The 27,008-nt window shown below is 38.8% G+C and overlaps 1 protein-coding gene across 1 annotated transcript in view; it reads left to right on the top strand.

The window, feature by feature from the left end:
- rgs11 (regulator of G protein signaling 11) overlaps positions 1 to 27,008 on the top strand; it is a 143,145-nt gene that overhangs the window by 67,379 nt on the left and 48,758 nt on the right. Inside the window, exon 9 of the mRNA XM_072559612.1 lies at positions 13,827 to 13,895. Coding sequence (XP_072415713.1) covers positions 13,827 to 13,895 — 69 coding nt within the window. The remainder of the gene's footprint in view (positions 1 to 13,826; positions 13,896 to 27,008) is intronic.

Genomic DNA, 27,008 nt, shown 5'->3' with positions numbered 1-27,008 from the left:
CTGAGTTCAAACAGACTGCAGTTTGGCTGTAGCAAGGGCCTGAACCAACAGTGTGGGGGTAATATTTTTATACCCGAGATGTAAATGCTTTTGTAGGGGGGATAAAATCTGTTTGAGTGTCATGATCTGAATCTTTTGTGTTTGAGCATAAGTTGGCATGGTGGCAACATTATGATAAGAAGGGCCATGAGAGGTGAGAGCCTGAAGATCTAATAGTGCCTCAAGCAACTGTGATGAAGTCCTAAAGAACCAAGTGGACCTTCTAACCAGGCAACCTGTTCACTTTCCTATCCTCATGACTGCTTAGAGTCTACTTCTGGGAATTGCAGGCCACTAGTTCCCTCAAGAGAAAGTGAGGACTGCAGATGCTGGAGATCAGAGTTGAGAGTGTGGTGCTGGAAAGGTTGAGCGTGTGATTCGGACAAAAGCCCTTCAGGGGTCGATTCTCCTGCTCCTCGGATGCTGCCTGACCTGCTGTGCTTTTCCAGCACTAGTTTCCTCACTCATGCTTCCTGCCTCTCCAGCCAAAACTTTGGGCCATGATTTTTACTTTTGTCATTGCTAGATCCTTCCAAATTTGCATCTGGAGATGAGAATAAGTATACAAGCAGAGAATTGAATTCTATTTGGATTAGAGGTACATTGTAAATTAAGCGATTTAGACCTGAAAACAACAACTAACCCTATTACATTCATTAACTAATGAAGATATTAATCTGCATTTAATTTATAAAACATCTCCACCTTGAATCTCACAAATATTGCAATGTACTGCTCAAGTATCTGGTATCAGATATTTCCTTGCACCTGAGAATCTGTTAACCTAACATTTCAAATCTTAGGAACAAAAACTATACAAAAGAATAGAAAATATGGACGTCAACAGGCACTCAGATCAATATGGTTTCCTCTGTGGTTATTCACAGAACTGAATAAAGGTTCTGAGGGTCACGTCCTTAATACAGTGCTTCCTAGTTTCAGGCCAAAAAACTGAAAGCATTAAAGCAGCTTTTATCCACAGCTAAATAGGTTACATTGCCCAACGGGTGGTAATGGATCAAGAGCCACCAGATTAACGGCCTGAATGCGCTGGCATAAAGACATAGAGCTGTCCCTGGAGGAACAAAGTAAGCTGCTTTCATGCTGAAAGCTAACACTTTTATCGATTGACAAAAAATATTTGTGATATATCCAGATAAATCTGCAACTTGGGCTCTGTTATAGATAAATTTTGTAATTTAGAACAGCACCCAATACACTGTAGTTTTATGTTTATTGAGAAAAGACAGATGGACAAAATAAAATTCATATTGCATTGTGCATTAGTAAATGACCTTTTTCTGCTTTATTTCTCTGAAACATGTTAGCTACATTGCACAATGAATTACAATACTAGATCTCATGCCTGATACAACCTCACAGAAACATACTTTGATTTCAATTGCATTGTGATCATAAGAGCTTTGTAAAGAGAAACTACAGAGAAAATGTACCATACGGTAACAAAGACTCAGTGTTTCATAACTGCTACGTGAATGATAGAATATCACAGAATGTAAAAGTAGACCATTTGGCCCATTGAATTCCTGCAATTTTTTTTCTCTGCAAGTACATGGAAGTCAGAACATGGAAGCATTGAACCCAAATACTCTATGTTGGCATTTACTCAACTAGCATCAAATAATTCTAATTATGTTTAGCAATTTCACTGCCACACCTTTCATCATTTTCTTTTATCCATCTATCTCATCTTGAATCCTTCCATAGTTTCTGACAGACTGAAAGTGAAATTCACAACCTCAGTTTTTTATGCAAAGACATTGCTCTTGATCTCCTTCCAAATCCCTTACAATTATTCCTGCATATTTGGTCCATAGTGTTAGAGCCTTCATGATAGCCTGCTTCTATCGACCTTATCCTGTCCCTGTATAATTTTAAGCACTTTCAATGTTTCACCTTATAGTTTGAATTTCTAATGAAGAGACAGCATTTTTCATCTGTAAATATTTGTACTTTATTATACCAAGTAACATATAAATGAATTTCTGCTGTACTCTTAAAACTCAAATGCTTTTTTTGTGGTGTAGATACCAATAACACACACACTTCCCTGACTGAGGTTTAAATAAGATTTTATAAAGGCTAATCTTTATTGTCTGTTTGTTATGTTGGACACCTCTTACGACAAAATCTAGAAATCTGTTAGTTTGATAGGCCTCTGATATAGCTATGTTCCTGTCATTCATGTTTGAAGGACTGGAACCTCAAATCTCTTACGTCTTCGACAACATCTAGTCATTGCTAAGCATCTCACGTTTTTCGCAAAGGATCTTATCTCACTTGCTGACATTGACTTCCATTTACCATTCTTTAGTCCACTCTCTCCCTAGTCAATGAATTCACTGTCTATTTTGATAATGTGTGAACATCAACTTGCTGTCAATCTATAAAACTAGATCATTGATGTGCACTTTGAGTTTATGTCCTTTGAAATCTACACCGGACACCTCTGGCTACTTGCTCTAAGTTCATGGTAATTTTCACCCTCAGTAAGATAATTGGAGTTTATACCCCTTCCCCATCTGCATTGTTTTGCCCTAGTTGCCTTTGAAAAGAGCTGCTTCAACAGCAGTTTCGGTACAGAATTCTAAACAAAAATATCCAGGCCAAACATAAGTTTTATTGTTTGGTAATGTATTCAGGGATTTTTTTAAATTGATACTTTGTCACTGCAACAAGGATTCAATATTTGTTCAGCTGTAATACTGCAAATGAAAGTCAAAGATAATTCAGTCAGGGGGATTGGGAGTATTGAAGGGCAGGGTTTAGATTTAGATTATGTTTAAAACTTATAAGGCAAAGAATATGTGGGAAAATACTGAATAAGGAAAATTACTCTAAAGCATGTTAAAAATTGAGTTGAGAATATTAGCAAAAATGCAAAAAAAAACTTTCTGTAGACATGCTAGTAAGAGAGCATGATCAAGATTTGCCTGAACAAGCGTAAAATATTGATTTTTTTTTTGACTCAACAAAGGTGGTTGTAATGTAGGAGGTAATGAAAAGTGAAACAAAAGTCACTATGGCTCAATGACTGAGAACAAGAATGAGTCAAATCAGACTCAAAGTTAATTGTTACTCCACAGAGGCTGCAAGAACTGCTGAGTTTCTACAGCATTCGCTCCGTATCCCACATTTACAGTATTTTGCCTTTTATTCAAGCACTGTGGAAGTTATTTGAATTAAAGGTACATAACTTACAAGAATATGATATATTGTATCAAAATATCATTAGTGAAACGAGAAAGAAATAATAAAGTTTGACTGTAATTTTCCAAATTTACACTGAGGAAAATTATACAGAGATCTATAGAGTAGCTGGTAATTGCATCATTTTTATTTCTAAAAATGAAGAAAATACATCATAAAGAATGAGACCACAGCTATTTCTATATGCTTATAGTTCATACTATGGCAAGAAGTTATGAAGCACTTGGAGAAATAGGAGTGAAGAAGGAACAGCCAACATAGATTCTCAAACAGAAGGTTATGGAGGATAGATTTAGAATGTGGCTTAAATGGATTAAAAAGAAACATTTATTAAGTTGTTATGCTGATCATATTACTAAATAAATGGTTGGAAGGATAAATTTTCAACAACTAATAAGATCAGGCATATGGTAATTCACAAAGGTTTATGCCTCTTACCTACTGCAAAATAAATGGCCTGGACTTAAGGATTCAGCAGTAACATTAAAATTTGTTGATGTCACCAAATTGTGTCAAAGGCAGTGAAGTTCTGAAGGGCATTTTGATTATGGCATCAGGTAGGTTATAGCAATGTAATTGCATGCCTGCACAATTGCTACTGTTCTTTGACTTGAGATGAGAAAGAGGCTTGATCAACATGACCAAGGATCATTGAAAGATCATCGGTTGTTTACATTGGTTAACATGTTTAGAAAAGAAAACAAATATTAATGCTACTCTTCAACATAGTCAAACGCTACAAGGTACTTCATAATAACGTTATTGAATAAAAATTTGACATGGAGTCATGAGGCATTAGAAGAGTTGACCAAAAGCTTTGAAAGAAAGAACGCTTTAAGGAACATCTTAAAGAAGGAGAGAAGCATAGAAAGGCCATGAGGTTCAGGGAAGAACTCTGGAGTTTAAGGCCTGGAAAGCAGAAAACATGACTGTCGGTCCAATGAGAGAATGATTAAAGTTGAAACCGAAAGAAAGACCAGAAGTGGAGGAGCAGCACAGAGGTCGCAGAGGTTTGTTGGGCCAGAGGAAGCTACACAGATGAGGAGAGGTTAGGCCATTGAGGGATTTGAAAATAAAAGGAGCTGTAAAATTCTGCAGTGTTTATAGATGATTTAGTGCAAACTGGAGCATTATGGAAGATTTCAAGTTTAAGGAATGTGAAAGACAGCCATTAGATATTAGTTATTGGATAAAGATACCCGTCATCCACATGGAAGATATGAACAGGAGGAGGTCATTTGACCCCTTGACCTTGCTCTGCTATTCAATATAATCATGGCTGACCATCAAGCTCAATACCTTGAACCTGCCCTCCCTCCATATCCCTTGATCCCCTTAGCCACAGGAGGTATATCTACCTCCTTCTTGAAACCTCATAATGTTTTGATAGTGAATTCCATAGGCTCACCACTCTCTGGGTGAATAAATCTTTCCTCAACTCAGTCCTAAAAGGTTTATCCCTTGTTCTTAAACTATGATCCCTAGTTCTGGACTCTCCCGCCATTGGGAATATCCTATCTGCTCCTGTTGGAATTCTATATGTTTCCATGAGTTCTCCCCTCATTCTTCTAAACTCCAATGAATACAATCCTAACTGACTCAATCTCTCCTCATGTGTCAGTCTTGCCATCTGAAGAATCAACTTGGTAAACCTTTGTTGCATTCTTTCTATAAAAATAACATCCCTCCTCAGATAAGGAGAAACCACAATTGCACGCAATATTCCAGATGTGGCTTCACCAATGCCCTGTATAATTTTGGTAAGACATTCTTGTTCCTGTACTAAAATCCTCTTGCTGTGAAGGCCAATGTACAGATTGCCTTTTCTACTGCCTGCTGCACCTGTCTGTTCACTTTCAGCGATTAGTGCATGAGGATGCTCAGGTCTTGTTGAACAATCCCCTCTCTCAAACCACAGCCAGTCAATAATCTGCCTTCCTATCTTTGATACCAAAGTGAATAAACTCACATTTATCTACATTTCACTATATTTGCCATGCATTTGCAGACTCAGCATTGATCCAAACCATACTGCAACGTCTCTGCATCCTCTTCACAGCTCAATCTTCCACCCAAGGTTCCACTTTCACGGAACTCTAGCAGGGCGGCAGTTAATATACTGTAAGGATTTAAGCTTGAATGTGTGATATGCTAACATGGCACAGAATACATCATCAAAGGAAGTGATGCAATGTCACATGATCTTGCTCTCTCTTGCAGACTCTTGGCACAATTAAGCTGCAGCAAGACTTTTCTTACATAAAGTTCATGTTTTCCTTACCTCAGCAGACTCTGTATATACTCTTTAGCAGCACAAGACCCAGAATATTATATGGTGGCAGCAACTGAAGGAGCGATATGGAAAAGTCTCCACCATTATCGAAAAGCTGCGAGGAGACTGCAGGCCCCAATCAAGCAGAAGCATGGCGGAAGTGGCGCCGAATATTTACAAAGTATCGCACTGCATCTGGCCCCCCTGTGAAGCCAGTCAGTGAGCAGGTCAGTATGCTCTTGTATGCAATGATGGCTGTGCAAGTGATATCCTAAAAAGTCAGGCCAGGGATCAACGAAGAAAAAGCTACATACAAGAAACTAATAAAACACTTGATGCCTACTCCAATCTGCGAAAAATTTACCATTATCAAGTGGGCTAACTTTAATAAGAGTACCCAGCAACAGGGGCATGTATTGATATTTTTATCAAAAATCTGTGCAGATGACGGAGAACTGTGAAAATGGCAGCTTGAAAGAAGAACTAATCAGGGACAGAATTGTTGCCAGAGTCAGAAACGAAGCATTATCTGATCACTTGCAGTCAAGGGATCACTTAACGTGAAAGGTAACTCAGCCAAGCAGACATGCTGAGGTCAGGAAGCAAAATCCATCGGAGATTCGGGGTGACAGGGAGAACCATATCCCAGAAATGACTGACTCAGTGGAGTGTGTTCAGGTTAAAAGCACAGAGCTGGCCACAAAATCACAGGGAAGCAGGAACAACATACAACACTACCCCAGCTAACTGCTAATGATGTGCCATTTTTGCAACAAGGATCATTTCCAAGCTGAGTGTTGTAGAAAGTATCCTATACAAAATAAGCAAAAGGAAGATAGTAAAATTCAGGAAATAGAAAATATTAATGATGTTAAGGTGCCATCCAGGGAACCAGGCAGAAACTTCTGGGATGCTGATATCCTAGTACTGTAGAGGGAAACAAGACATACTTTAAATTTGATATGGGTGAAGCAGTTTCAGTTCTTGTGGATGCTAAACCATGGTTGAAGGAAAATTCTCTTCACTTGTCCTACAAAAAATGATATGGGCCAGAAGAGTGCAATCCTTCAATATAGAGAAAGAAAAATCGCTGACATTTTTTAATATGATCCTAAACCCAGAGTTGTTCCCACTTTAAAAGGAAAGCCTGTACTGACTTGCATCTGATTTGCAGACTGGAGGAACTAGGATGCCAAAATCCGCCTAAAATCATCAAAACTGACATCCCACTGCCTTTCACAGGACTGAGAAAGCTGAAGAAAGTGTACTTCATCATTGTAACTCCTGAACCAAAATCTTCTCTTGGCATTTCTTCACAGACAGATTTAGGAAGGCTATACTCACTAGTTCCAGGCTCATTGGTGGCTAGTCATGCTTATGGATGACTGGTAAATTCTTCTACTGTAGGGGAAAATGAAGCTATACTCATGTGTAGGACAATTGGATCATTCCTTCTCAACCTTTTGTCTAGCTTTCTGGTTCATCACTCAGTCCCAAAGGGTCATTATGCAAACATTTCAAACTCCCTGAAGGGGTCCCTCTCTGTGCTGTATAAACCATTATTAATTAGAATTGCAGGCCACAGATTGTGATGCCTGGAGATACTACATCAGGAATATTACAGAGAACACTAGATTGAGCAAAGAACCACCATGATAGACAAAGAACGCTCAAGTGTCTATTTACACCCAGAGAAATTCCTTCTCCACTCTTTCCAAAGACACTGAAGGAGTTGACTCTATGTTGAAGCAAGAGTTATTTCACATTGAACAGGAGCAAGAAGGTGGTGCTCAGAGGATGATCCCAGGACCAGATTCCCCGGACCGTTCAGAATCTGCACCGAATTTACATAGCTCAACAAAGCAATTGAACGTGAAGCTCATCTTTGTCATCTGTGGATGAGAAATGAGAAAGAGGAGACTGGCCTTATTCTTAACAATGAATGCAAGTTCTTATAGCTACCTTTCAAATTCCTCCGATAATACAACAGACTGAGGATGGTGACATTTGATGAAACGCTAGACCATGTGCCCAGAAAGCAACAGACCGCAGCAGATGCCTTGTTCTATCTCCATTTGTCAAGACCTGAACAAGGTGATACAGTTTTCATTGACGTGGTAGCAACCTTTACATTGATAGCAATCACTACTCCATTGGCAACAACTCTAACTGGGTGAATCAATATGCATAGAAATCTGATGAAAAATGTATTCACACCAGCAAGAACTGCATCAAAGGATGGCCAATATACATACCACATGATCCCATTCTCAACTACTAGTATGAAGAGAAAGGATACCTCAGTGTAATGAATTATTTACTTAATTATGACAAAAGATTGATTATTTCAGGAGCCTGGGACTCAATTTACTGCAATGATTGTGCCAAGGACATTTGGGTATCACAAGAATTCAAGCCAGGACAAGCTATTCTGTTCAATAGTCTTGTCTCTCAAAATTGAAAGAGATGATATCAAGTTGTATTACATGTGCTAGTCATTCTTAAGAAGTAAGAGAAGCGTTGATTTAATCATCCTTTCTCTCAAGGTTACGGGAACATCTTGGGATGGACTTCATTAAGCACAGAGGTAAAATGTCTTGAGGTCAGAAGCCATGTGCCACTCTAGATGGATAGAACTCAAGCAACTGCAGGGTCACGTGCCTGAAGAAATGATTGCATTGCTGAAGATGGTCTTTGCAACACATGGGATCCAACACTTTGTTATGTCAGACCACAACTTGCTCATGAGTATTTCAAAGAATTCACAGTCTCATTTAGATTTGACCATACTACCAGTTCAGCACAATATCCTCAAAGCAGCAGTATGCTGAAAGGGTGTGTAGAGTGAAAACATTATTACCCACTTCTGAACTATCCTGCAACTTCACTCCAAAATGCTCAAAAACAATGCAAACGTCTCATGGAGAGAAGACAAAACTTATTCCCTACTCTCCCACACACAGTCTTGCCAAGCTGGTGATTTGGAAAGATGAGGGAGAAAGAAGATAAGCACTCTTCCTATGTGGAACTATAATGACCATCACAAAGCATGCAATCGAATGGAGCTCCTATCAGGAGAGCCAGTTTGGATTCGAGACTAAGTTCGTAATGGACATGTTGGAATAGACACTACTTCCACAGACCTACCTCATTGAAAGTGATACAGTGTGACAAAACAGGAGCTTCTACACAGCAGTCATCAACACAAATAGACCAGAAATCCAAATGATGATCTATTATTTAACCAGAATCATCTGTCAATTCTCCTTCTGCCCAAACAGAATGCAGGAGATCAAGTAAAGGTCTCAGACACCCAATTGTCCACCAATGGAGCTGAGAACACATTCATGTAGACTAGTAAAACCACCAGAGCAGTTGTTCTTATAAAATAGAAATGGAAGTCAAACCTCAGGAGGAGATATAATATAACAGGTAGAATCAGAATCTTGGAGGGGTATGTAGTATTAGGAGTTAAGACATTGATTGATTGATTGATGACACATTAATAACTCCTGAGTACGTCATCACAAGAAATGAGGCAGTGTCACATAATCTTGCTCTCACTTGCAGCCTCATGGCAAGATCAAGTCACAGTGAGATAGTCATAGTGATGTACAGCATGGAAACAGACCCTTTCGGTCCAACCCAATCTAATCTCACCCGCTAGCACCCGGCCCATATCCATCCAAACCCTTCCTATTCACATATCCATCCAAATGCCTCTTAAATGTTGCAATTGTACCAGCCTCCAACACTTCCTCTGGCAGCTCATACTATACCCGTACCACCCTCTGTGTGAAAACGTTGCCCCGTAGGTCTCTTTTATATCTTTCCTCTCTCACCCTAATCCTATGCCCTCTAGTTCTGGACTCCCCAACCCCAGGGAAAAGACTTTGCCTATTTACCCTATCCATGCCCCTCAAAATTTTGTAAACCTCTATAAGGTCACTCCTCAGCCTCTGATGCTCCAGGGAAAACAGCCCCAGCCTTTTCAGCCTCTCCCTATAGTTCAAATCTTCCAACCCTGGCAACATTCTTGTGAATCTTTTCTGAACCCTTTCAAGTTTCACAACATCTTTCCGATAGGAAGGAGACCAGAACTGCACACAATATTCCAACAGTGGCCTAACCAATGCCCTGTACAGCCGCAACATGACCTCCCAACTCCTGTACTCAATATTCTGACCAATAAAAGAAAGCATACCAAAAGCCTTCTTCACTATCCTATCTACCTGTGACTCTACTTTCAAGGAGCAATGAACTTGCACTCCAAGGTCTCTTTCTTCAGTAACACTCCCTAGGACCTTATCATTAAGTATATAAGTTCTGCTAAGATTTGCTTTCTCAAAATGCAGCACCTCGCATTTATCTGAATTAAACTCCATCTGCCACTTCTCAGCCCATGGGCCCATCTGGTCAAGATCCTGTTGTAATCTGAGGTAACCCTCTTCGCTGTCCACTACACCTCCAATTTTGGTCTCATCTGCAAACTTACTAACCGTACCTCTTATACTCACATCCAAATCCTTTATGTAAATGACAAAATGTAGAGGACCCAGCACCGATCCTTGTGGCACTCCACTGGTCACAGGCCTCAAGTCGAAAAACAACCCTCCACCACCACCCTCTGTCATCTACCTTTGAGCCAATTCTGTATCCAAATGGCTAGTTCTCCCTGTATTCCATGAGATCTAACCTTGCTAATCAGTCTCCCATGGGGAACCTTGTCGAACGCCTTACTGAAGACCATATGAATCACTTCTACTGCTCTGCCCTCCTCAATCTTCCTTGTTACTTCTTCAAAAAACTCAATCAAGTTTGTGAGACATGATTTCCCACGCACAAAGCCATGTTGACTATCCCTAATCAGTCCTTGCCTTTCCAAATACATGTACATCCTGTCCCTCAGGATTCTCTCCAACAACTTGCCCACCACCGAGGTCAGGCTCACTGGTCTATCGTTCCTTTACCACCCTTCTTAAACAGAGGCAACATATTAGCCAATCTCCAGTCTTCTGGCACCTCACCTGTGACTATCGATGATACAAATATTTCAGCAAGAGGTCCAGCAATCACTTCTATAACTTCCCATAGAGTTCTCAGGTACATCTGCTCAGGTCTTGGGGATTTATCCACCTTTACCCGTTTCAAGACATCCAGCATTTCCTCCTCTGTAATCTGGACATTTTGCAAGATGTCACCATCTATTTCCCTACAGTCTATATCTTCCATATCCTTTTCCACAGTAAATACTGATGCAAAATACTCATTTAGTATCTCCCCCATTTTCTGTGGCTCCACACAAAGGCCTTCTTGCTGATCTTTGAGGGCCCTATTCTGTCCCTAGTTACCCTTTTGTCCTTAATGTAGTCATAAAAACTCTTTGGCTTCTCCTTAATTCTATTTGCGAAAGCTATCTCATGTCCCCTTTTTGGCCTCGTGATTTCTCCCTTAAGTATTCTCCTACTTCCTTTATACTCTTCTAAGGATTCACTCGATCTATCCTGTCTATACCTGACATATGCTTCCTTCTTTTTCTTAAATCAAACCCTCAATTTCTTTAGTCATCCAGCATTCCCTATACCTACCAGCCTTTCCTTTCACCCTGACAGGAATATACTTTCTCTGGATTTTCATTATCTCATTTCTGAAGGCTTCCCATTTTCCAACCGTCCCTTTACCTGCGAACATCTGCCCCCAATCAGCTTTCAAAAGTTCTTGTCTAATACCGTCGAAATTGGCCTTTCTCCAATTTGGAACTTCAACTTTTAGATCTGGTCTATGTTTCTTAAACAAAGTTAATCTTTTCCTTACATCAGCCATCTCTGTAAATGTTCTTTATCAGCACAACGAAACCAAGAATATTATGTTTGGAATATTGTGCTTGATCTCAGTTTCAATGAGCTGGCTATGGGGCACATGATGAGGGAGATAAAGGTACATTTAGCCAAAGCCTTATCTTCTACTTTCTGCCCACCATTCTCCTTTCTGAACTGTGTATTTGACACCAGGTGATCAGTTCTGATAAATAATCTAATGACCACTGAAAGGAGCTGCCAAAGAGATGCTGGGGTTTGTCAGGGTGTTACTGCAGCCCAGAAAGAATCTGTGCAAGAAGAAACAATCTAATTAGAATAAAGAATAACTTCTCTGTTATGAGTCACATCTTTCTTGTGAAAAGTGTAAGAACTGAGTAAATTATTGCTTTGGGGTTGCAGCATCTGTCAGTGAGGACAAAAAAGTGAAACAGTAATATAATTTAGATTCCTTTCATGGATATTTTGATGAATTTTTAAAAAAAATTATGTTGGTGCAGTGTATTGACAATAACAGTGTATTAATGTTCAAGTCAACTGCATATATTGCTAAAGTTGCTCCTGATTTCATACTCCTCTACCATTAGCTGTCTTTAACAATTCCAGTTTCAAACTCCCTAACTGTCTGAATCATTCTCAAAACATTGAATGAATTGTTCGCATTTAAATGGCTGTGTTATGTTTATTAGAAATGGAATTTTCTAGTGACCAACATGAGGACCTTTTTCAATAAACATGAGCATTTTCTTCTCCAAAATGAAAGTGAAACATATAACAGATGACTGGAGATTCTGCATCATGTAATAGATCTCCAGCTCCTCACTTGTAACCCAAACCAAAATACAACAAGGACATTGCTTAGGTAACATAGGGAACAATTTAATAGTAATGCGTAGCCCTTTCTGTCAAACAAACCTCCTCTGTCCCACTGCACCAGTCACCAAATCAATTACTTTCAATCTCTGGGCTATTCATACTCATTAAACCAACAACAACATTTTTACTGGTGAGGAATTCAGAAAGCTAGCTCTGGTTTTGAAGTTATTCCTTATTAGAGTGTTGTTCATTTTGTCACTTCCTTTCAACCAATAGATGTGTAGAAAAGTTGTGGCATGGAAATCAGGTACATAGTCCATCATGTCAGCACCCAAGAAAAACCAACCTCCCATTCTAATCCCAACTTCCAACTCCTAATCTCTAGCTCTGCAGTTACAGCATTTCAGCTGCAGATCTAGACACCTCTTTAAATGAGTTCAGGGTTTGATTTCTGCCTCCACATCAGGAATCAAATTCCAGACACTCCCTACCCTCTGGGTGAAAATGTTTTTTTCTGTCCCCTCTAATTCTTTTAGCAATCACTTGATTTGACATTAAATCGTATTTAATACCTAATACACCAATGAGAGCCCCATTTAAAATGTTAGTGAATTGATATTGCCTCTTGAAAACGGACAAGTCATTTATGTGGTCACTGCACAGATTGATGAGCATTAACTTTGCTTGAATCTCAACAGCCGGTTTCTATATGCCATTATATGTTAGCAATAGGCTTACCTCATTTTCAAATGTAGAATCTAACTAATTTCTAGTTGGCAGATTTTTCTGCAATATTTAGGACCAGGATTTTATATTTTGAGTATCAGGATCAAATGGGGCTCCAACCATGCACTACATTGCATTCACTTGCAATGAATTTGCCTGAATTGACCAATTAATGGCCAGAGGGCACATTCTCCACCAAATAAGGACAGTGGGTATGTTCTCAATGCCACAGTGCTCATTGTAATGCCTCCAATGCAGGAAGAGCCGTACCTACCATTGTCCTCCTGGCAGCTGGCCTGTTCCAAGCTCTTCTACCTTGAGTTTCTCATAGGCAATCCAAGGTTGGCTTCTGACAATTGGTCTTGATCGGTCTATGTCTTACCTTAATTGGCTTGCGACCTCTACTGAGGAGTCATTCCCTCTACTCCCACTCGTGGCTATGGGCAGATGGCCTGAGAGTGGGGTGGTATCAACAAATCAATTGCTGGCCAGCATTACAAAATATTGCACCCACCTACCTCATTTCTCACCCCCATATTGGGCCAAGGTTTGACCCAAGATATGTTGTGATTGATTAGCATTTGGGCATGGGTTGCAACATACTACAAAATTGGAAAGCTAAACTTGATCAATATGAGGTTAAAAGTTGATGCTGGAACTGCGGGTCTAACAAAGGAACGATCTTCAAGGGGCTTTTATATCTGAAAACAGTACATTACTGCTTTAGAAATTCTTGTGTTCACAAATTCTAAAATCAAGTCCAGGTTGTGACTTTGAATTTTGATGGTTTGCTTTTGTGATTTGCAAAATTCTGTGAACTCTTTTACTGTTGCCAATTCTTCCCAGATTAGATGCTGAAAGAATGCATGTGCTATTTGGCATTGTATTTAAAATAATTTTCTAAGGACATTAATATCTATTTCCAGCCTGGAGCAATAAATATCATGGAATCGACCCCAAAAGGAAGTAACATCCACACAACAAAGGTCACGTTGGTAAGTATGTTATCTTCTAAATTAACATTGCACATGGCATTGAAAAATGGTCACGTTATATTCGATTCCATTTGGAAGTTGGAATTGAATCTGCATCCACTGTCCTTACAGGTTATGAATTCCAACCACAATGTACATTTTGAAAAACATTCATCTCCCCTGTTCCATTTGTCAATTTTTGTTAGATCTGTATCCTTTGGTTCTGATAGTTTTTCTCTCTATTTGTTCTTGTTATAATTTGAATACCTATTAATTCTGCCTTTCACATTCTCTATTCTCTAGAGACAACAATTATAGTTAATCTCTGTACTGAGCTGAAGCCCTCAAACATGGTACCACTTCATCAGTTTTCTCTTCATGCTCTGCTAATCACCTTTTTTAAAATTAATCTCCGTACTCCTTCATACACGTATCTTGTAAATATTCCTGACATCAGATGATGGATGCCCCAGTCCCAGACCAATCTGTCAGTGCACACCAAGAATATTTTAAAACAAAGCCTTCACACATTTCTGTTATTTCCATAAATTCTCCAAACCTTCTCTCTTCCCAGAGTGCGCTCGTTGACTCCATGACAAATAGAACTGCTCAAGCTCTTCCTCCCAAGTTACCTGCTGCCTTTCAACCCAATCTTCCGCTCTGTCCTTTGCACATTCGACTTTCTCTCTATTCAATTATGCCCTGCCAACACATATACGCTAGAAGTTTTGCACACATTCCCTTCATTTCTCACCCAAACTTGAGTAGATGTTTTCCTGAAAAAGAGTAAGCAGCTTTTTGTGCACTATCTCAAGGCTTCACCTCTAGTGAGATTCATTACCACAGGAGATTAGGAGAGCGGTCTTAAAAACTCAGTCCCATGATATTCAAGGTCCAGTGCGTACCTCTGACCTAGAATAATCTCTCACTTAATAACATAATTGATCTCTTTCCTAAGTAATCAGATCTCAAATCTGCCTACAAATGTCAAATAACTTCAGAGATTTGTGGAGAACTTGAATACATTAAGTCCTCGAAGGCGTGTCTTCATGACAGAAACATGAAAGTACACTTCACCTCTCACTGTCAAACCATTTATATTTTAACAGTGAGGAACACTAAAGGAGATGGTGTAATTAAAATCTTGTCCTGCTGGTATCTGTTTGCTATACTCATAGTGCATAAGGCAACATGTTGATTATTTCAAATTTAATATTCACTTGAAAGAAGCCAATTAAATGTCACATAAATACCTCATTATTTCTCAAAACTAAAACCTCATTCATTTGTTGAGATATTGATAAAAGAAACCTTTTCAGTACAAATCTTACTTGGGTCATTTGCTCATCCCATATATCTCCAAATATTATACATACATAAAAAACTTATTGAATTATATCTTAGAATTTAATTTGGCCAGGTTTTGCTTTCAAAATTGTGAGTCAGCAAATGACACTCCCTGTTATTAGAATAAATGGACAAGCGAATTCAGGTGAGAGGCAATGCGCCATTAACTCCAATTTTCAAAGATTGCTTCGCCACTTCAGGACAGTTACTAACTTAGTTCAGCTCACATGTGGATGAAAGACAAACAAGAAGTGGGTTGCTCTTCAAAGGGTCAGTGCAGACTTGATCTGCTGAATGGCCTCTTTCCACACTGTAGCGAATCTATAATTTTATGTGGTGACATTACAATTCTCATTGAATCATACAGTAGTGAAGAGGTCCTTCAGCCCATCAAGTCTGTACTGCCAAAATGAGACCACTACCTCCACTAGTCCCTGTTTCCCACAATTCAAGTGCTCATCCAAGCACTTCTTGAAGATCATGACGTTTCCCGCCTTAATTATCCTTCTAGCCAGTGAATTCCAGAACCCCGCTATCCCCAGGAATGAAAAAGATTTTCCTCAAATCCTGTCCTGCATTGTGCCTTAAAGTTATCCCCCTTGTTGTTCACCCTTCAATTAAGGAGAACATGCGCTGTCCATGACCCTCATAATCATATACACCTGTATCCGGTCCTCCCTTAAGCTTCTCTTCTCCAAAGAAAACAATTTAAGATTATCCAGCCACTCTTCAGAGGTGAAATAGTCCATACCAAGCAACAACCTCGTGAATCTCCTCTGCACCCTTTCCAGTGCATTCGCATCCTTCTTACAGTGAGCCGACCAGAACTACACACAATACTCCAGCTGTGGCTTATTGAAAGTTCTGTACAGCTCTGACATGACCTCCCCACTTTAATAGTCCATGCCACAATTGACAAAGGCAAGATGTTTCAGAAATTAAAATGATATCAAAAGGGCTTTCTTTATTTTTCTTACCATACATTTGGTAGGCTTTGTATATTCCTATTTACTTTGGTTAAAAATAGATTATACTACTGTACTGTGATCTGTGATCCATTTCGTTAAACTCTGACATAAGTGCTTGGCACCTGTTGTGCAGTACCTCCAAGAGATGCAGGCAAGTATACTGATTCTTAAAACAATAACCATAAGCATCAAATAATCTTTAAAATCACAACACCTAATCAAAACTCAGTTGCTTACATAAATAGAATCAACATTCGCCAAAGAAAGTGTAAGAAACTCTGATTTCATCCCATCATCTTTTCAGCCTGATCGTGTCTTTAGAAACCTTTCTCTCTTATTCAGGCTGCTACATTTCTTTTGTTCTCCTCTCATTCTGTCCCTCGTATTTCATGGGGTGGTGGATATTTCCAACTTGCTGCCCTGACGAATGCAGAGCAGTGCCCATTATTGAAATGACTGAAGCTTTACTTCCTTTGAATGAATAAAATGAAGATCCGTTGGTATGAGTTTGGCTCCAGAGGAAATTTTTATCTGTTGTGGCAATGCATATGTTATCTCCTGTAATGTAAGAAACCAGGCAGCATGGTATTAAAGAATCTAAAAGACATTTACTAAAACTAACATTTAGGTTCATACCTTACATTCCTCAGGCACATGAGTATCTGGTCAAATATTAAACTAATAGTTTGTAACAGAAAAGCATATTTCCAGTAGAGTGTCATGCTTTAAATGATCCAAGTTAAGATGAAGTATGAAATATTTGTACCTTTAGGTCACATGTTATGATGCAGTGATGATATTGAACATGAGACATAACATAACTGAAATATCTCCACAGAGCCTAATATCCCATCACCGAGTCACCCTTTATATACATGTGGAGAGTCCTTCATGCTGATCTGGCTCCCTCAGAGCCAGCTGTCAGTGAACAGGATATCTGACACTCCTGTTTATATCTGTCAGCCAGAGCGCTCTGAACAAGATTAACAGCCCCAATCAGGAAACTTTTATTCTATGAGGTCCACCTGACTGACCTCATTACAATCACTACAATAGCATCACCCTTTTTACAAAGGTGAAAACTTATCCCAAACATATATACATGAGTGTACATCGATATACGTTGTCAGATCAATAATTATACCAACAGGTAAAACCATGATTAGCAGCCTAAAGTTTCAATTTTAGTGTGATGCTTTAGAGATTGACAACTTGTCCTAACCTGTTGATCATGTACTCACCTCACTTCTCTATTGCATTTGTTTGACATCTTGCATGTCTTCCTGCTGGCTGCTGTCACCCAATATCACTACACTACACAAACACCACTGTCAGAGTGTTCCTCTGTAATCTCTCTTTCTGCAGAATTGGTGTACCATAACATTCGTTTGAACTGATTTCTGATCCTTTGCAATGTCGCACCATGATCACTAATGATCTGGATTGGTTTTATATTTTAGAAACTCTTTCTGGTATCCAAATATTTTAAAATATATTTCCAACTCTCACTCTCTGACCACTGCGCAACTTTGGTAGATCTCTTCCTAGTTGCTCATCATGTATCTCTTTCATTCTTCTCTGTCTTTGAAGAAGAAAGTCCTGTGACTCAGAATGGTTAGAAAATAACTTAACTGGCAGGGTCATTCTCTTTGCCTTCTGTTCGTAAGTTGTGCTGGGGATGGTAATCCCTTCTCCAATGTATTGCAGGGAGGTACAGCAATGCAATGCAAGATTAATGTTTAGTTGCTCAATCCTTATTAATTTGATGGTGCTACTATACTGCTTCAGTGTGAATCATGGCTTGTTTTTTATTCACTCATGGGACATGGTGTCACTGGCTGGCCAAATTTATTGCACATTTCTTGTTGCCTTTGAACTGAATGGCTTGCTCGGCCATTTCGGAGTCTGGACAGTTGAAAGTCAACCATCATTGTTGTGGATCTGGAGTCACATGTAGGCCAGGCCAGGCGAGGACAGTAGAGTTCCTTCCCTGAAGGACATTAATGAACTAGATGGGTTTTTCCAACAATCAACACTGATTTCATCATCATCAGTGTATTCTTAATTCTAGATTGTTAAGTTCAAATTCCACCATCTGCCATGGAGAGATTCAAACCCAAGTTCCCATAACATTACCTGAGTTTCTGGATTAATAGTTTCGCTATAGTATCACAAGGCCATTGCCTCCCCTTTGTGATATGGGTCCCACTCCACTTAAAATGGTTTGCCAGTGTTGTCAACATGCTTGTTGAATTGGATAAATCATCAAACAATGGCCATTTACAAACGTAATCTGTCATAAGGTTGTAGTCTTCCCTGTGCACTGTTAATAAGTTTGTTACATTTGTCCAAAGTGTGGATAGAATGGTCATGTGGATGTAGATGTGAATGTCCACTGCTTGGGTTGATATGCTCAGCATGTCTCACGTGAATTCATAAGTCATTGAATGTCCAGATTCATCCCTTGCCAGTATACAGATTCACATGCTCGCTGTCTTGTGTGCTCAAAACTCATATGTCCCTGCTGTAACATTGACATCTTGGTACAATGTTTTTGGGGTTAGGACCTGTTGCCCTTTTAAATGATTTGTTGAGATATACCAAGTTCATCTGCGTCTGGGCAAAATGAATGAAGCTACTCAGGTACTTCTTTCGTACTGTTAGGCCAACCCTTGGTATGAACTTTTGCAATTCTAGTGGTTGTTCATGGTTGTCAGGTGCCAGTTATAACTGTTTACACTGACTATAGCCAAAATGTAACAAATCAACATCAAGAAAATTTTCAACTTCTAATCAAGAGCATGGAAGTGTAGATCAAGAGGAACATCTTGGTCTTTGTGTGGGTTGATTAATCTGATCAGCATGTAATCATCCTGGCACTTGGCTTGCATCTCACATCAAAGTCATATCCTTGCAGAATGTTGACTGATTCAGTTGCATCATTTGTTCTTCCATGTTTGGTGTGGTGTGAATCTCATCAATTGTGACAACACCAAGATCAGTGCATTACTGATATTCCTACCACTGCTGGGCCATTGATATCTATGAGGTAGAAGATTTTGACATGACAAAATGAACTTGCAAAATGGCACGGTAGTGTGATTCTGCCAATGCATGAAATTGGTGTTCCGTTATCGGCTGTGAGATGGTCTTTTACTGGAGTGCCATTTACTGAGGTGCATGTCTTTCAGGAAGAGCATTGGCTGCCATGCCACTGTCCTGTCTTTTCAGGATATTGATATTACTGATTGCCTTATACCATTGACAGGGTATATGGGCTTAACAATATAGAAGGCTTGTTCATCTTCTGAAATTTACCTTTCTCTTGATTCTCTCTGAATCTCATTGACATGATTGCCTTTGTGATTCATTCTTAACACTTATCTTGCTGCCAGTACTGTGGTGTTGTACCATCTTGTTGATCACCAGTGTTTTGTTCTGAGGTTTGGCTTTGCCGTTGGAACCATATTTCCTGCATATGCATGCCCAATGTCCCTTGGTGTCGCAAACTTTACTGGTATCAAGAATAACTGGACAGGGTTTGGGTCAATGCAACAAACCACATCTGTTACAAAGTTTGTTGACTTCGTGCATTTCACTGACCATAGTGGTTCCAAAAGCATGGAATCGTTGGCCTGCTAATATAGCTTAGCACTTAGGTCTATCCTCACATAATGTGTAAGTGGAATGGCTCTTTCTGTTGTCCTAAAGACTTTAAGTGTTGTAGTGGCAATGAATAACTCACAAAGCCTCTCTGATCGTACCCCTTTGGAAATATCATCCCTATTTTCTTTGCTGAAGCATTTTCCAACAAACTGGTAAATAGACTCTTGGAGTTTGTGTCTGTCTCACAAGAGTTGGAATCCATTAATAATGAAATTAATTCTTCATTTGAGCTAGTCTTCAACAACCTTTCTGATCTTTCCTGGACTTTTTAAACACCCATGGGAAGACTGGATGTGTTAATTCTACTAAATCCCTCCTTGCCAATAGAAGCATGATTTTTAGAGATCTTCTCTCCAGAACATTTATGGTTTATAAAATAGACATGCATACATTGTTTAAACAATTGTACCGCAGTAAGATGTCAATGGCATGGCATAATTTGGAATGAGCTTTCAGCTATCCATAATTCGCCTTTAAAACATTGAACTATACCATCACTGGTGTGTGTTGCTTACTTCTTGTCAATGCAGATTAAAAACTTCTTCCTCAAGAACACTGACTTTGCAGGAGCTTTTATTAGAAAATGTTATTTGGGAACAGAGCATACTTGTTCCAAACCTCTGAATGGCACTGCACTGGCTTTGTGTTGCAGTTGAAAAGTACATTTTGTGCTTTTTATTCATTTTTTCTCATGCCTTTTAATTAAAGCTATATTAGAAATGATCTTTTCTGAAAAAAACTTATATTCTGACTTAAACTACTTTTGCACTTTTCTTGGTCATTAATACCGATCTACAGATCTGTACAACTCTGTGCTCAATGAAACTGATGCTGCTGAAGGGTGGAAAATTCTCCCTTTGTCTGGATTCATTGTTGTCCAGAGTTATTGTCCAGTTGATCTTCAGTTAGTTTTCTGAATATCTACTACCAAGATATTGGAGTGGTTTATGGATGGTCATGACTGCAACAATAATATCAGTTTGCCTCCAACAGGGAGTTTCTTCTTGATTTGGCAATACTTGGGTTCTCTCTGTAACATAAGACATTGGATTTGGATATGGTGGTATTTAGGATTCTAATAGACATGTATTACAAATAACTGTTAAGTATAAACATTACATTCCTCAGGCACATAAGTGTCTCAATAAACATTAAACTATTAGTTGACAACAGAGGAGCCTGCTTCCAGTCGTGTGTCATGCTTCAAATTATCTGAGGAAAGATTGTTTAAGATCTTTACATCCCTTAGGTGACATAATGTTTTGAGCATTTCTTTTAAAGGTATACTGAAGAACTAACCATGATCCATAACCCAACAGTAATTTCTATAACATGCATCTAGTGTTTAAATCACAGAAACATAGAAAATACATGCAGGAGTAGGCCATTCAGCCCTTTGAGCCTGCACCACCATTCAATACAATCGTGGCTGATCATGTAATCTCAGTATCCCATGCACGCTTTCTCTCAATACCCCTTGATCTCTTTAATTGCAAGGGCTACATCCAGCTCCCTCTTGAATATATCTAATGAACTGGCCCCAACAACTTTCTGTGGGAGAGAATTCCACAGGTTCACAACTCTGAGTGAAGAAATTCCTCATCTCAACCTGAATGGCTTACCTCTTACTTTTAGACTCTGACCCCTAGTTCTGGATGTCCCAACATCGGGAACATACTTCCTGCATCTAGCTTGTCCAGTCCCTTCAGGATTTTATGTTTCTTTGAGATCCCCCCCCTTAGTCTTCTATATTCCAGGGAGCACACGCCCAGTCGATCTAATCTTTCTTCATATATCAGTCCTACCATCCCATGAATCAGTCTGGTGAACCTTCGCTGGACTCCCTTAATAGCAAGCATGTCCTTTCTTATACTACAAGACCAAAATTGCACCCATACCTTAGTTGAATATACCAATTAAACATCTATTCCTTTAATAAAATTCCATGGTTTTGGACCAGCATCCTGTCCTCCTAGTTTATGATTCTAAGTTTCATCATTGGTTACCCCTGTCTTGTCCCTCTTGTAATTGTTGTGCTCCTCACTTCTGTCCTGCATGAACTCAATTGTGATTTTGTACACTGGCACTCATTCTTCATCTGGGACAGTGCCTGAAAATGCAACTAGCAGATTGGCTCAAATCTGGCTGCTGTTCTTCATGTTCTTAGAAGAATATCTGGAATATACTGCTCTCTAAGAATAATATAAAATTATTTCATATCTCCAACCATTGAGCAAAAAATTACTCAACTGTGAAGAGGGAAGAGGACCCAGGTACAATTTGTCTGTAATCAGTAATTTCTGACCTTTAGCCATTAAGATGATGGATCAGAACTCTGAGTTACTAACAGACATGTTCAACTTTTAGATATGTCTCTTTTAAAATTAAACTGTAAGCCAAGCACGGCTGATGATGTACCCTCTAAGAATATAATTCGCTCACTGCAAGTAGTATCCCTGTGAGAACCATTGGAATGTGAGTTGTGGTGTTCTAAGGAAGCTTCAAAGAGAGAGGGACTTCAAAAGGCAGAGGTACAAGGTAATCTAATTACCGCCTCTCAGCAGGAAAATATCTCCTGACAGTTATATTCCAGACTGTGGCCTTGAGTCAAAAGACATCGTTTTTTTCTTTACTCTTCTAAGAATATATAAAAAAGGGGTTTAAAAACCAACTGTAACCCATGGTCTGTGTGTCTTAATGGGTTGATAGTGTGGACTAATGTGTTCTAAATGTCACAGCTGTTAAGCATCTCCACACGAGGTATAAAGACAAGATAACCTCTTGCTCTGTGTGCTAGAAGCCAGTCACCATCAAAAAAAAAGCAGGTCACAAGAATTTCAGCTAGCCTACAAAGTCAAAAATCTCAAATCAACTACCAACACCTACATTACCAGTAACACCCAACATAATAGCTGTAATATTTAGTTAACCATTTTTTAGAGACTTACCTGTGTTTTTTTTAACCTTTATCCTTTTTTGGACTCTCTTTTCATTTCTAATCTGTGTATGTCTTTTGCATTATTATTTCTTCTTGTGTTTATTTACTAATAAACTCGCTCTCTTTAAATCAGAAAGTGTGATTAAAATGACTCATTTTAAACATAATCCATTTGGTCTGGGAGAATGGTATCCACAGGGAAGGAGACTTTTTTTTAAAATCGTGTGACAAATTGAGGGAGTGGGAATGGAAAGTAACAGAGTCAGCTCATCTGGGATCATGGCAGTGTGGGGTATTCCATGTGAAACTGTAACAAGTAGAGAACTACACTGGGGAACTGATCATAACATTAGCAAATAAAGTAATTTCAGTCAAAAATTAAAGTCACATTAAAAACTAAATATTTACAACATATTGAAAATGACAGGTAATATGAAGAGTGTATTACTACTAAATAACTAGATTGGGTTATTGGTACTTACAGCTAATAATTAGAACATCGTTGGGAAGGTCAAAATACCACTTTTTTATTTCCAAGTTTTTTAAAGTTCTGATGATTGAGCTACTAAATAATGTAACTTAAAGAAGCAGGCGTAAACATAGCAAACTGTGCCTAGCAATGTGATTTTGATTAGTAAATGGAAGCATCCACTTTGAAACTTTGTGGTAAGAATAACATACAAACAAAATAACATACAAATAAAATGAACAGAAGTAAAATATTCAGGGAAGGTTCCATAGATTCACTTAATATTAAACAAGGTCTAGTTCTACTTTGAAAAAGTATGCTGTTTAAATTACAACCAAAGCCTTTGCCAAATACACCATATGTTCAGCTGTGCTGAAAGGAAGTCTAGCTTCTTCGCATTTCATTCTTTTCAACCAGCAGTACGATCCTTCCGGCAGTACATCCTGTTTAGAGCTGCTGTGAACAGCTTGGCATCAAGAGTTGTGTTGCATAACTTCCCACAGAACGTACATCGTATTTGTCCATATAATTGTATATTGTCTAATTAAGCCAATGCTTATTGATCGTTATTATTTTACAAGCTTTTTGAATACTTCTTCCCTGAGGATCCTTAGTGTGTCCAGTGGGCCAATGTTCACTGATGTACGTTTAGAATTGGTTTTTAAAACGTGCTCTTCTGAGTAAAATATAATAGTTTCTTTACCATTACATAACATCTTTTATTAATTCAAGGTGGTAAGTGGGAACAGTAAATCACATTAATTGAAATTTAAAAGGAAGTGAACAATTAAAGGAACAGAAATTAGCCGGACAGAAACTCATACTGTCTTTGCAAAGCTCAAAGATCATTTCAATCCATTGGCAAAAATTCCCAAGTTTGAAGGGAGAAAGAGCTAAGAAATGTTTCTCGAAACCCGAGGAAAAGGAGACTCAATGCACAGACATAATTATGCAGGTTAGTAACAAAATTGTTTAGACACCTCTTTAATAGCTACCAGTGTGGCATAAATGGATGAGATAATGAGGTGGCTATGAGTAGATTGACCTATATTGCATTTTATTGTGCCATCTACTTGTGTCCAAATGGTAGCATACTTAATGTAATGTCATAAAGTATGAACATAAAAATTATAAGTATGAACCTATGAGGTAGAAACTCAAAATGAATACTTCCCTACTAGAGTATCGATTTGAGTGGCCTTCTCTTTCCCTGGAAGAACCCTCAGTGAATCTTCACAACTTGACAAAGTTATTAAAATGCAAATAATCCCTCAGGACATATCTTTAGAATTGTTAAAATTTAAATTACCCTTCCTGTGATAAATGCCGGCAGTTCAGAACGACTCACAAGAATACCAATTCAAGGGGAAAACAAACATTTGTACTGCATGACAGGTAGACCTGTTGGTTTTCCCCTTGAACTGTTATTCTTGTAAGTTGCCTGATGCGTGCAAGATGAAAAGCTTAGACAAAATGTGTATTTTTGCAGCAATGCTCAAATCTTTTCCTTGAGTATATGTATATCAGTATGAATGAGGTCGTAGATGTGGTTATGTATACTGAGCATTGACCAATAAACAAATATTTATCCTTGAAAACACTTGTTTAAAAAGCTGTTATCAGCTAGTTGAAAAGTGGCATAGAAAGAAAGCCATATTTACCATCCTCTTCCCCCCCCCCCCCCCCCTTCCCCTTCTGAACCATAACATGAGAAATAAACACAGACAGCTTTGAGTCTGAGTTTACCATTAATCTCACTGGTTGTGTCAGCTCTAATGTTGCTATCAATAAATATTTTCCACTTGAATTTTTGCTGACCCAGTTCTCAGAAGATAGTTCCACATAGTCATTAACCACTTAACTGTGATAAGTTTGCAAATGTTTGCAAATATTGTGGCATCTTGGCAGGTGTATCTTTTTCTAGTGTCACTGAAAGTGTGTCATACTGAATTGGAATATCTCTGATAAATTTTAACACAATTGAGCACTCAAGTGTCTTAATGATGTCAACAGTCCGGCTGTCCTAATTTTGTTTCACAAAACTGGAGCAACTGCATACCCAAATTATCTGTCAAAGTGAGATCTTCCCATCTCAATGCTCTGATACAATTTGTATAGACATTAGCAGATGGGCACTGCTGAAGAAACAGCAGGACCTGCCAGGAATCACTGTTACATTCTCCTTTGTTCAAATAGTTGGATAAGGTTGAATTGGCAAACCCACTGGTGCCGTGTAAATTTCAGCCTTAGACACAAAGGCTTATTGTGAACATAAATGAGCACAGAAAGAAAAAGAACAGTGCCTCATATTGTTGAACTGATCTTATTTTTTTTAATGAACTACAGAATACAACAGAACACCTGGGAATGATGAATGCATGTTACAAATGTCTAGGATTTTTGTTTGGTCTTGGAGTCCTTAAGGAGGTGAAAATGGATTCGCTGATAAACTTAATATAGATTTCAATTATTTTAGAATCTGAATATTTTATTCCATGCCCTTTACCCACTCCCACACCCCAGGCCAAGTCATCACATGTGTGACTTTCAGCACAGCCAATCTATTTCACCAACTTTTGGTCCCCATTATCTGCTTTTCTCCTTCCTTGGCTTACTGTCAACCATCCTTTGTCCTGCCTACATGTCTTTCTCACACTCTGGGCTCTGTCTCCATTTATTCACTTACTCTTTTTACCCACCCATTCCCAGTCTTCAGTTTATATATACCACCTTTACCTAACTACAGTTTAGTTCTGATGAAGGGTCACTGGGCTCAAAATGTTGACTCTACATTCTCTCCACAGACGCTGCCAGACTTGCTGGGTTTCGCCACCAATTTCTGTTTTGGTTAAAATTCAAACCCCTTGTTAGGAATAAACCATAGGTATAATGTGTACGACCATTTAAGATTACTATGAACTATATTGACTGTAACTAATCGCTAATTTTTTTTGTTTCTTTTTGCACCCATTCCTGTCCAAGTAAGTATTAATGCAGTATTAAAAAACATTTCTTAAAGTGTGAAATTGCCAAATCTCAAGAAAAAAAAATCCATAGTCTTGGAAAAAAATCTCCCTAACACTCAGATCTGGCTTTAGCATGAGGTCCCAATTGTCCATTAATGCATTCCTACAACAGAACACTAGTTACCACCAACAGCCACAGCTTTTTCCTCCTCCTCAGATACGGTTTCCTTTCAGAGTCTCCCATGATAGAAGCATCTAGAATTCACTTATGTGCACCCCATGCTTCCTAAACTGGTTCGGTTTATGCTTTGGCTTTGTTAATATCACAGACTACTGTTCATATGCCTTCAACATATTTTTAATATGAATGTGTTATCAATGTGACAACGACCAGATAATCTGATTTGTGATGTTGTTTGAGGGATATAAATTGAGCAGGACACTGTAAATAATTGCCTTGCTTTTCTTTGAAATAGTCCCATGAGATTTTTTTACGCCCGCCTGAACAGAAATGTGGGTCCTTAGTTTGATAATCTCATCAAAAATATGCCACGAACTTACTGGCCAATTCAAATCACCCTTTAGATTGTGATCAGCTGGAAAGGGTTTGACTTATATTTGTGCTGAAAATGCGTTGCTGGAAAAGCGCAGCAGGTCAGGCAGCATCCAAGGAGCAGGAGAATCGACGTTTCAGGCATGAGCCCTTCTTCAGGAATGAGGAAAGTGTGCCAAGCGGGCTAAGATAAAAGGTAGGGAGGAGGGACTTGGGGAGGGGCGTTG

This window comes from Chiloscyllium punctatum, chromosome 40 (assembly GCF_047496795.1).
Source record: "Chiloscyllium punctatum isolate Juve2018m chromosome 40, sChiPun1.3, whole genome shotgun sequence".
Classification (NCBI taxonomy): domain Eukaryota; kingdom Metazoa; phylum Chordata; class Chondrichthyes; order Orectolobiformes; family Hemiscylliidae; genus Chiloscyllium; species Chiloscyllium punctatum.
The sequence above is the reverse complement of the archived record's forward strand: the minus strand, read 5'-3'. Positions and strand labels throughout refer to the sequence as shown.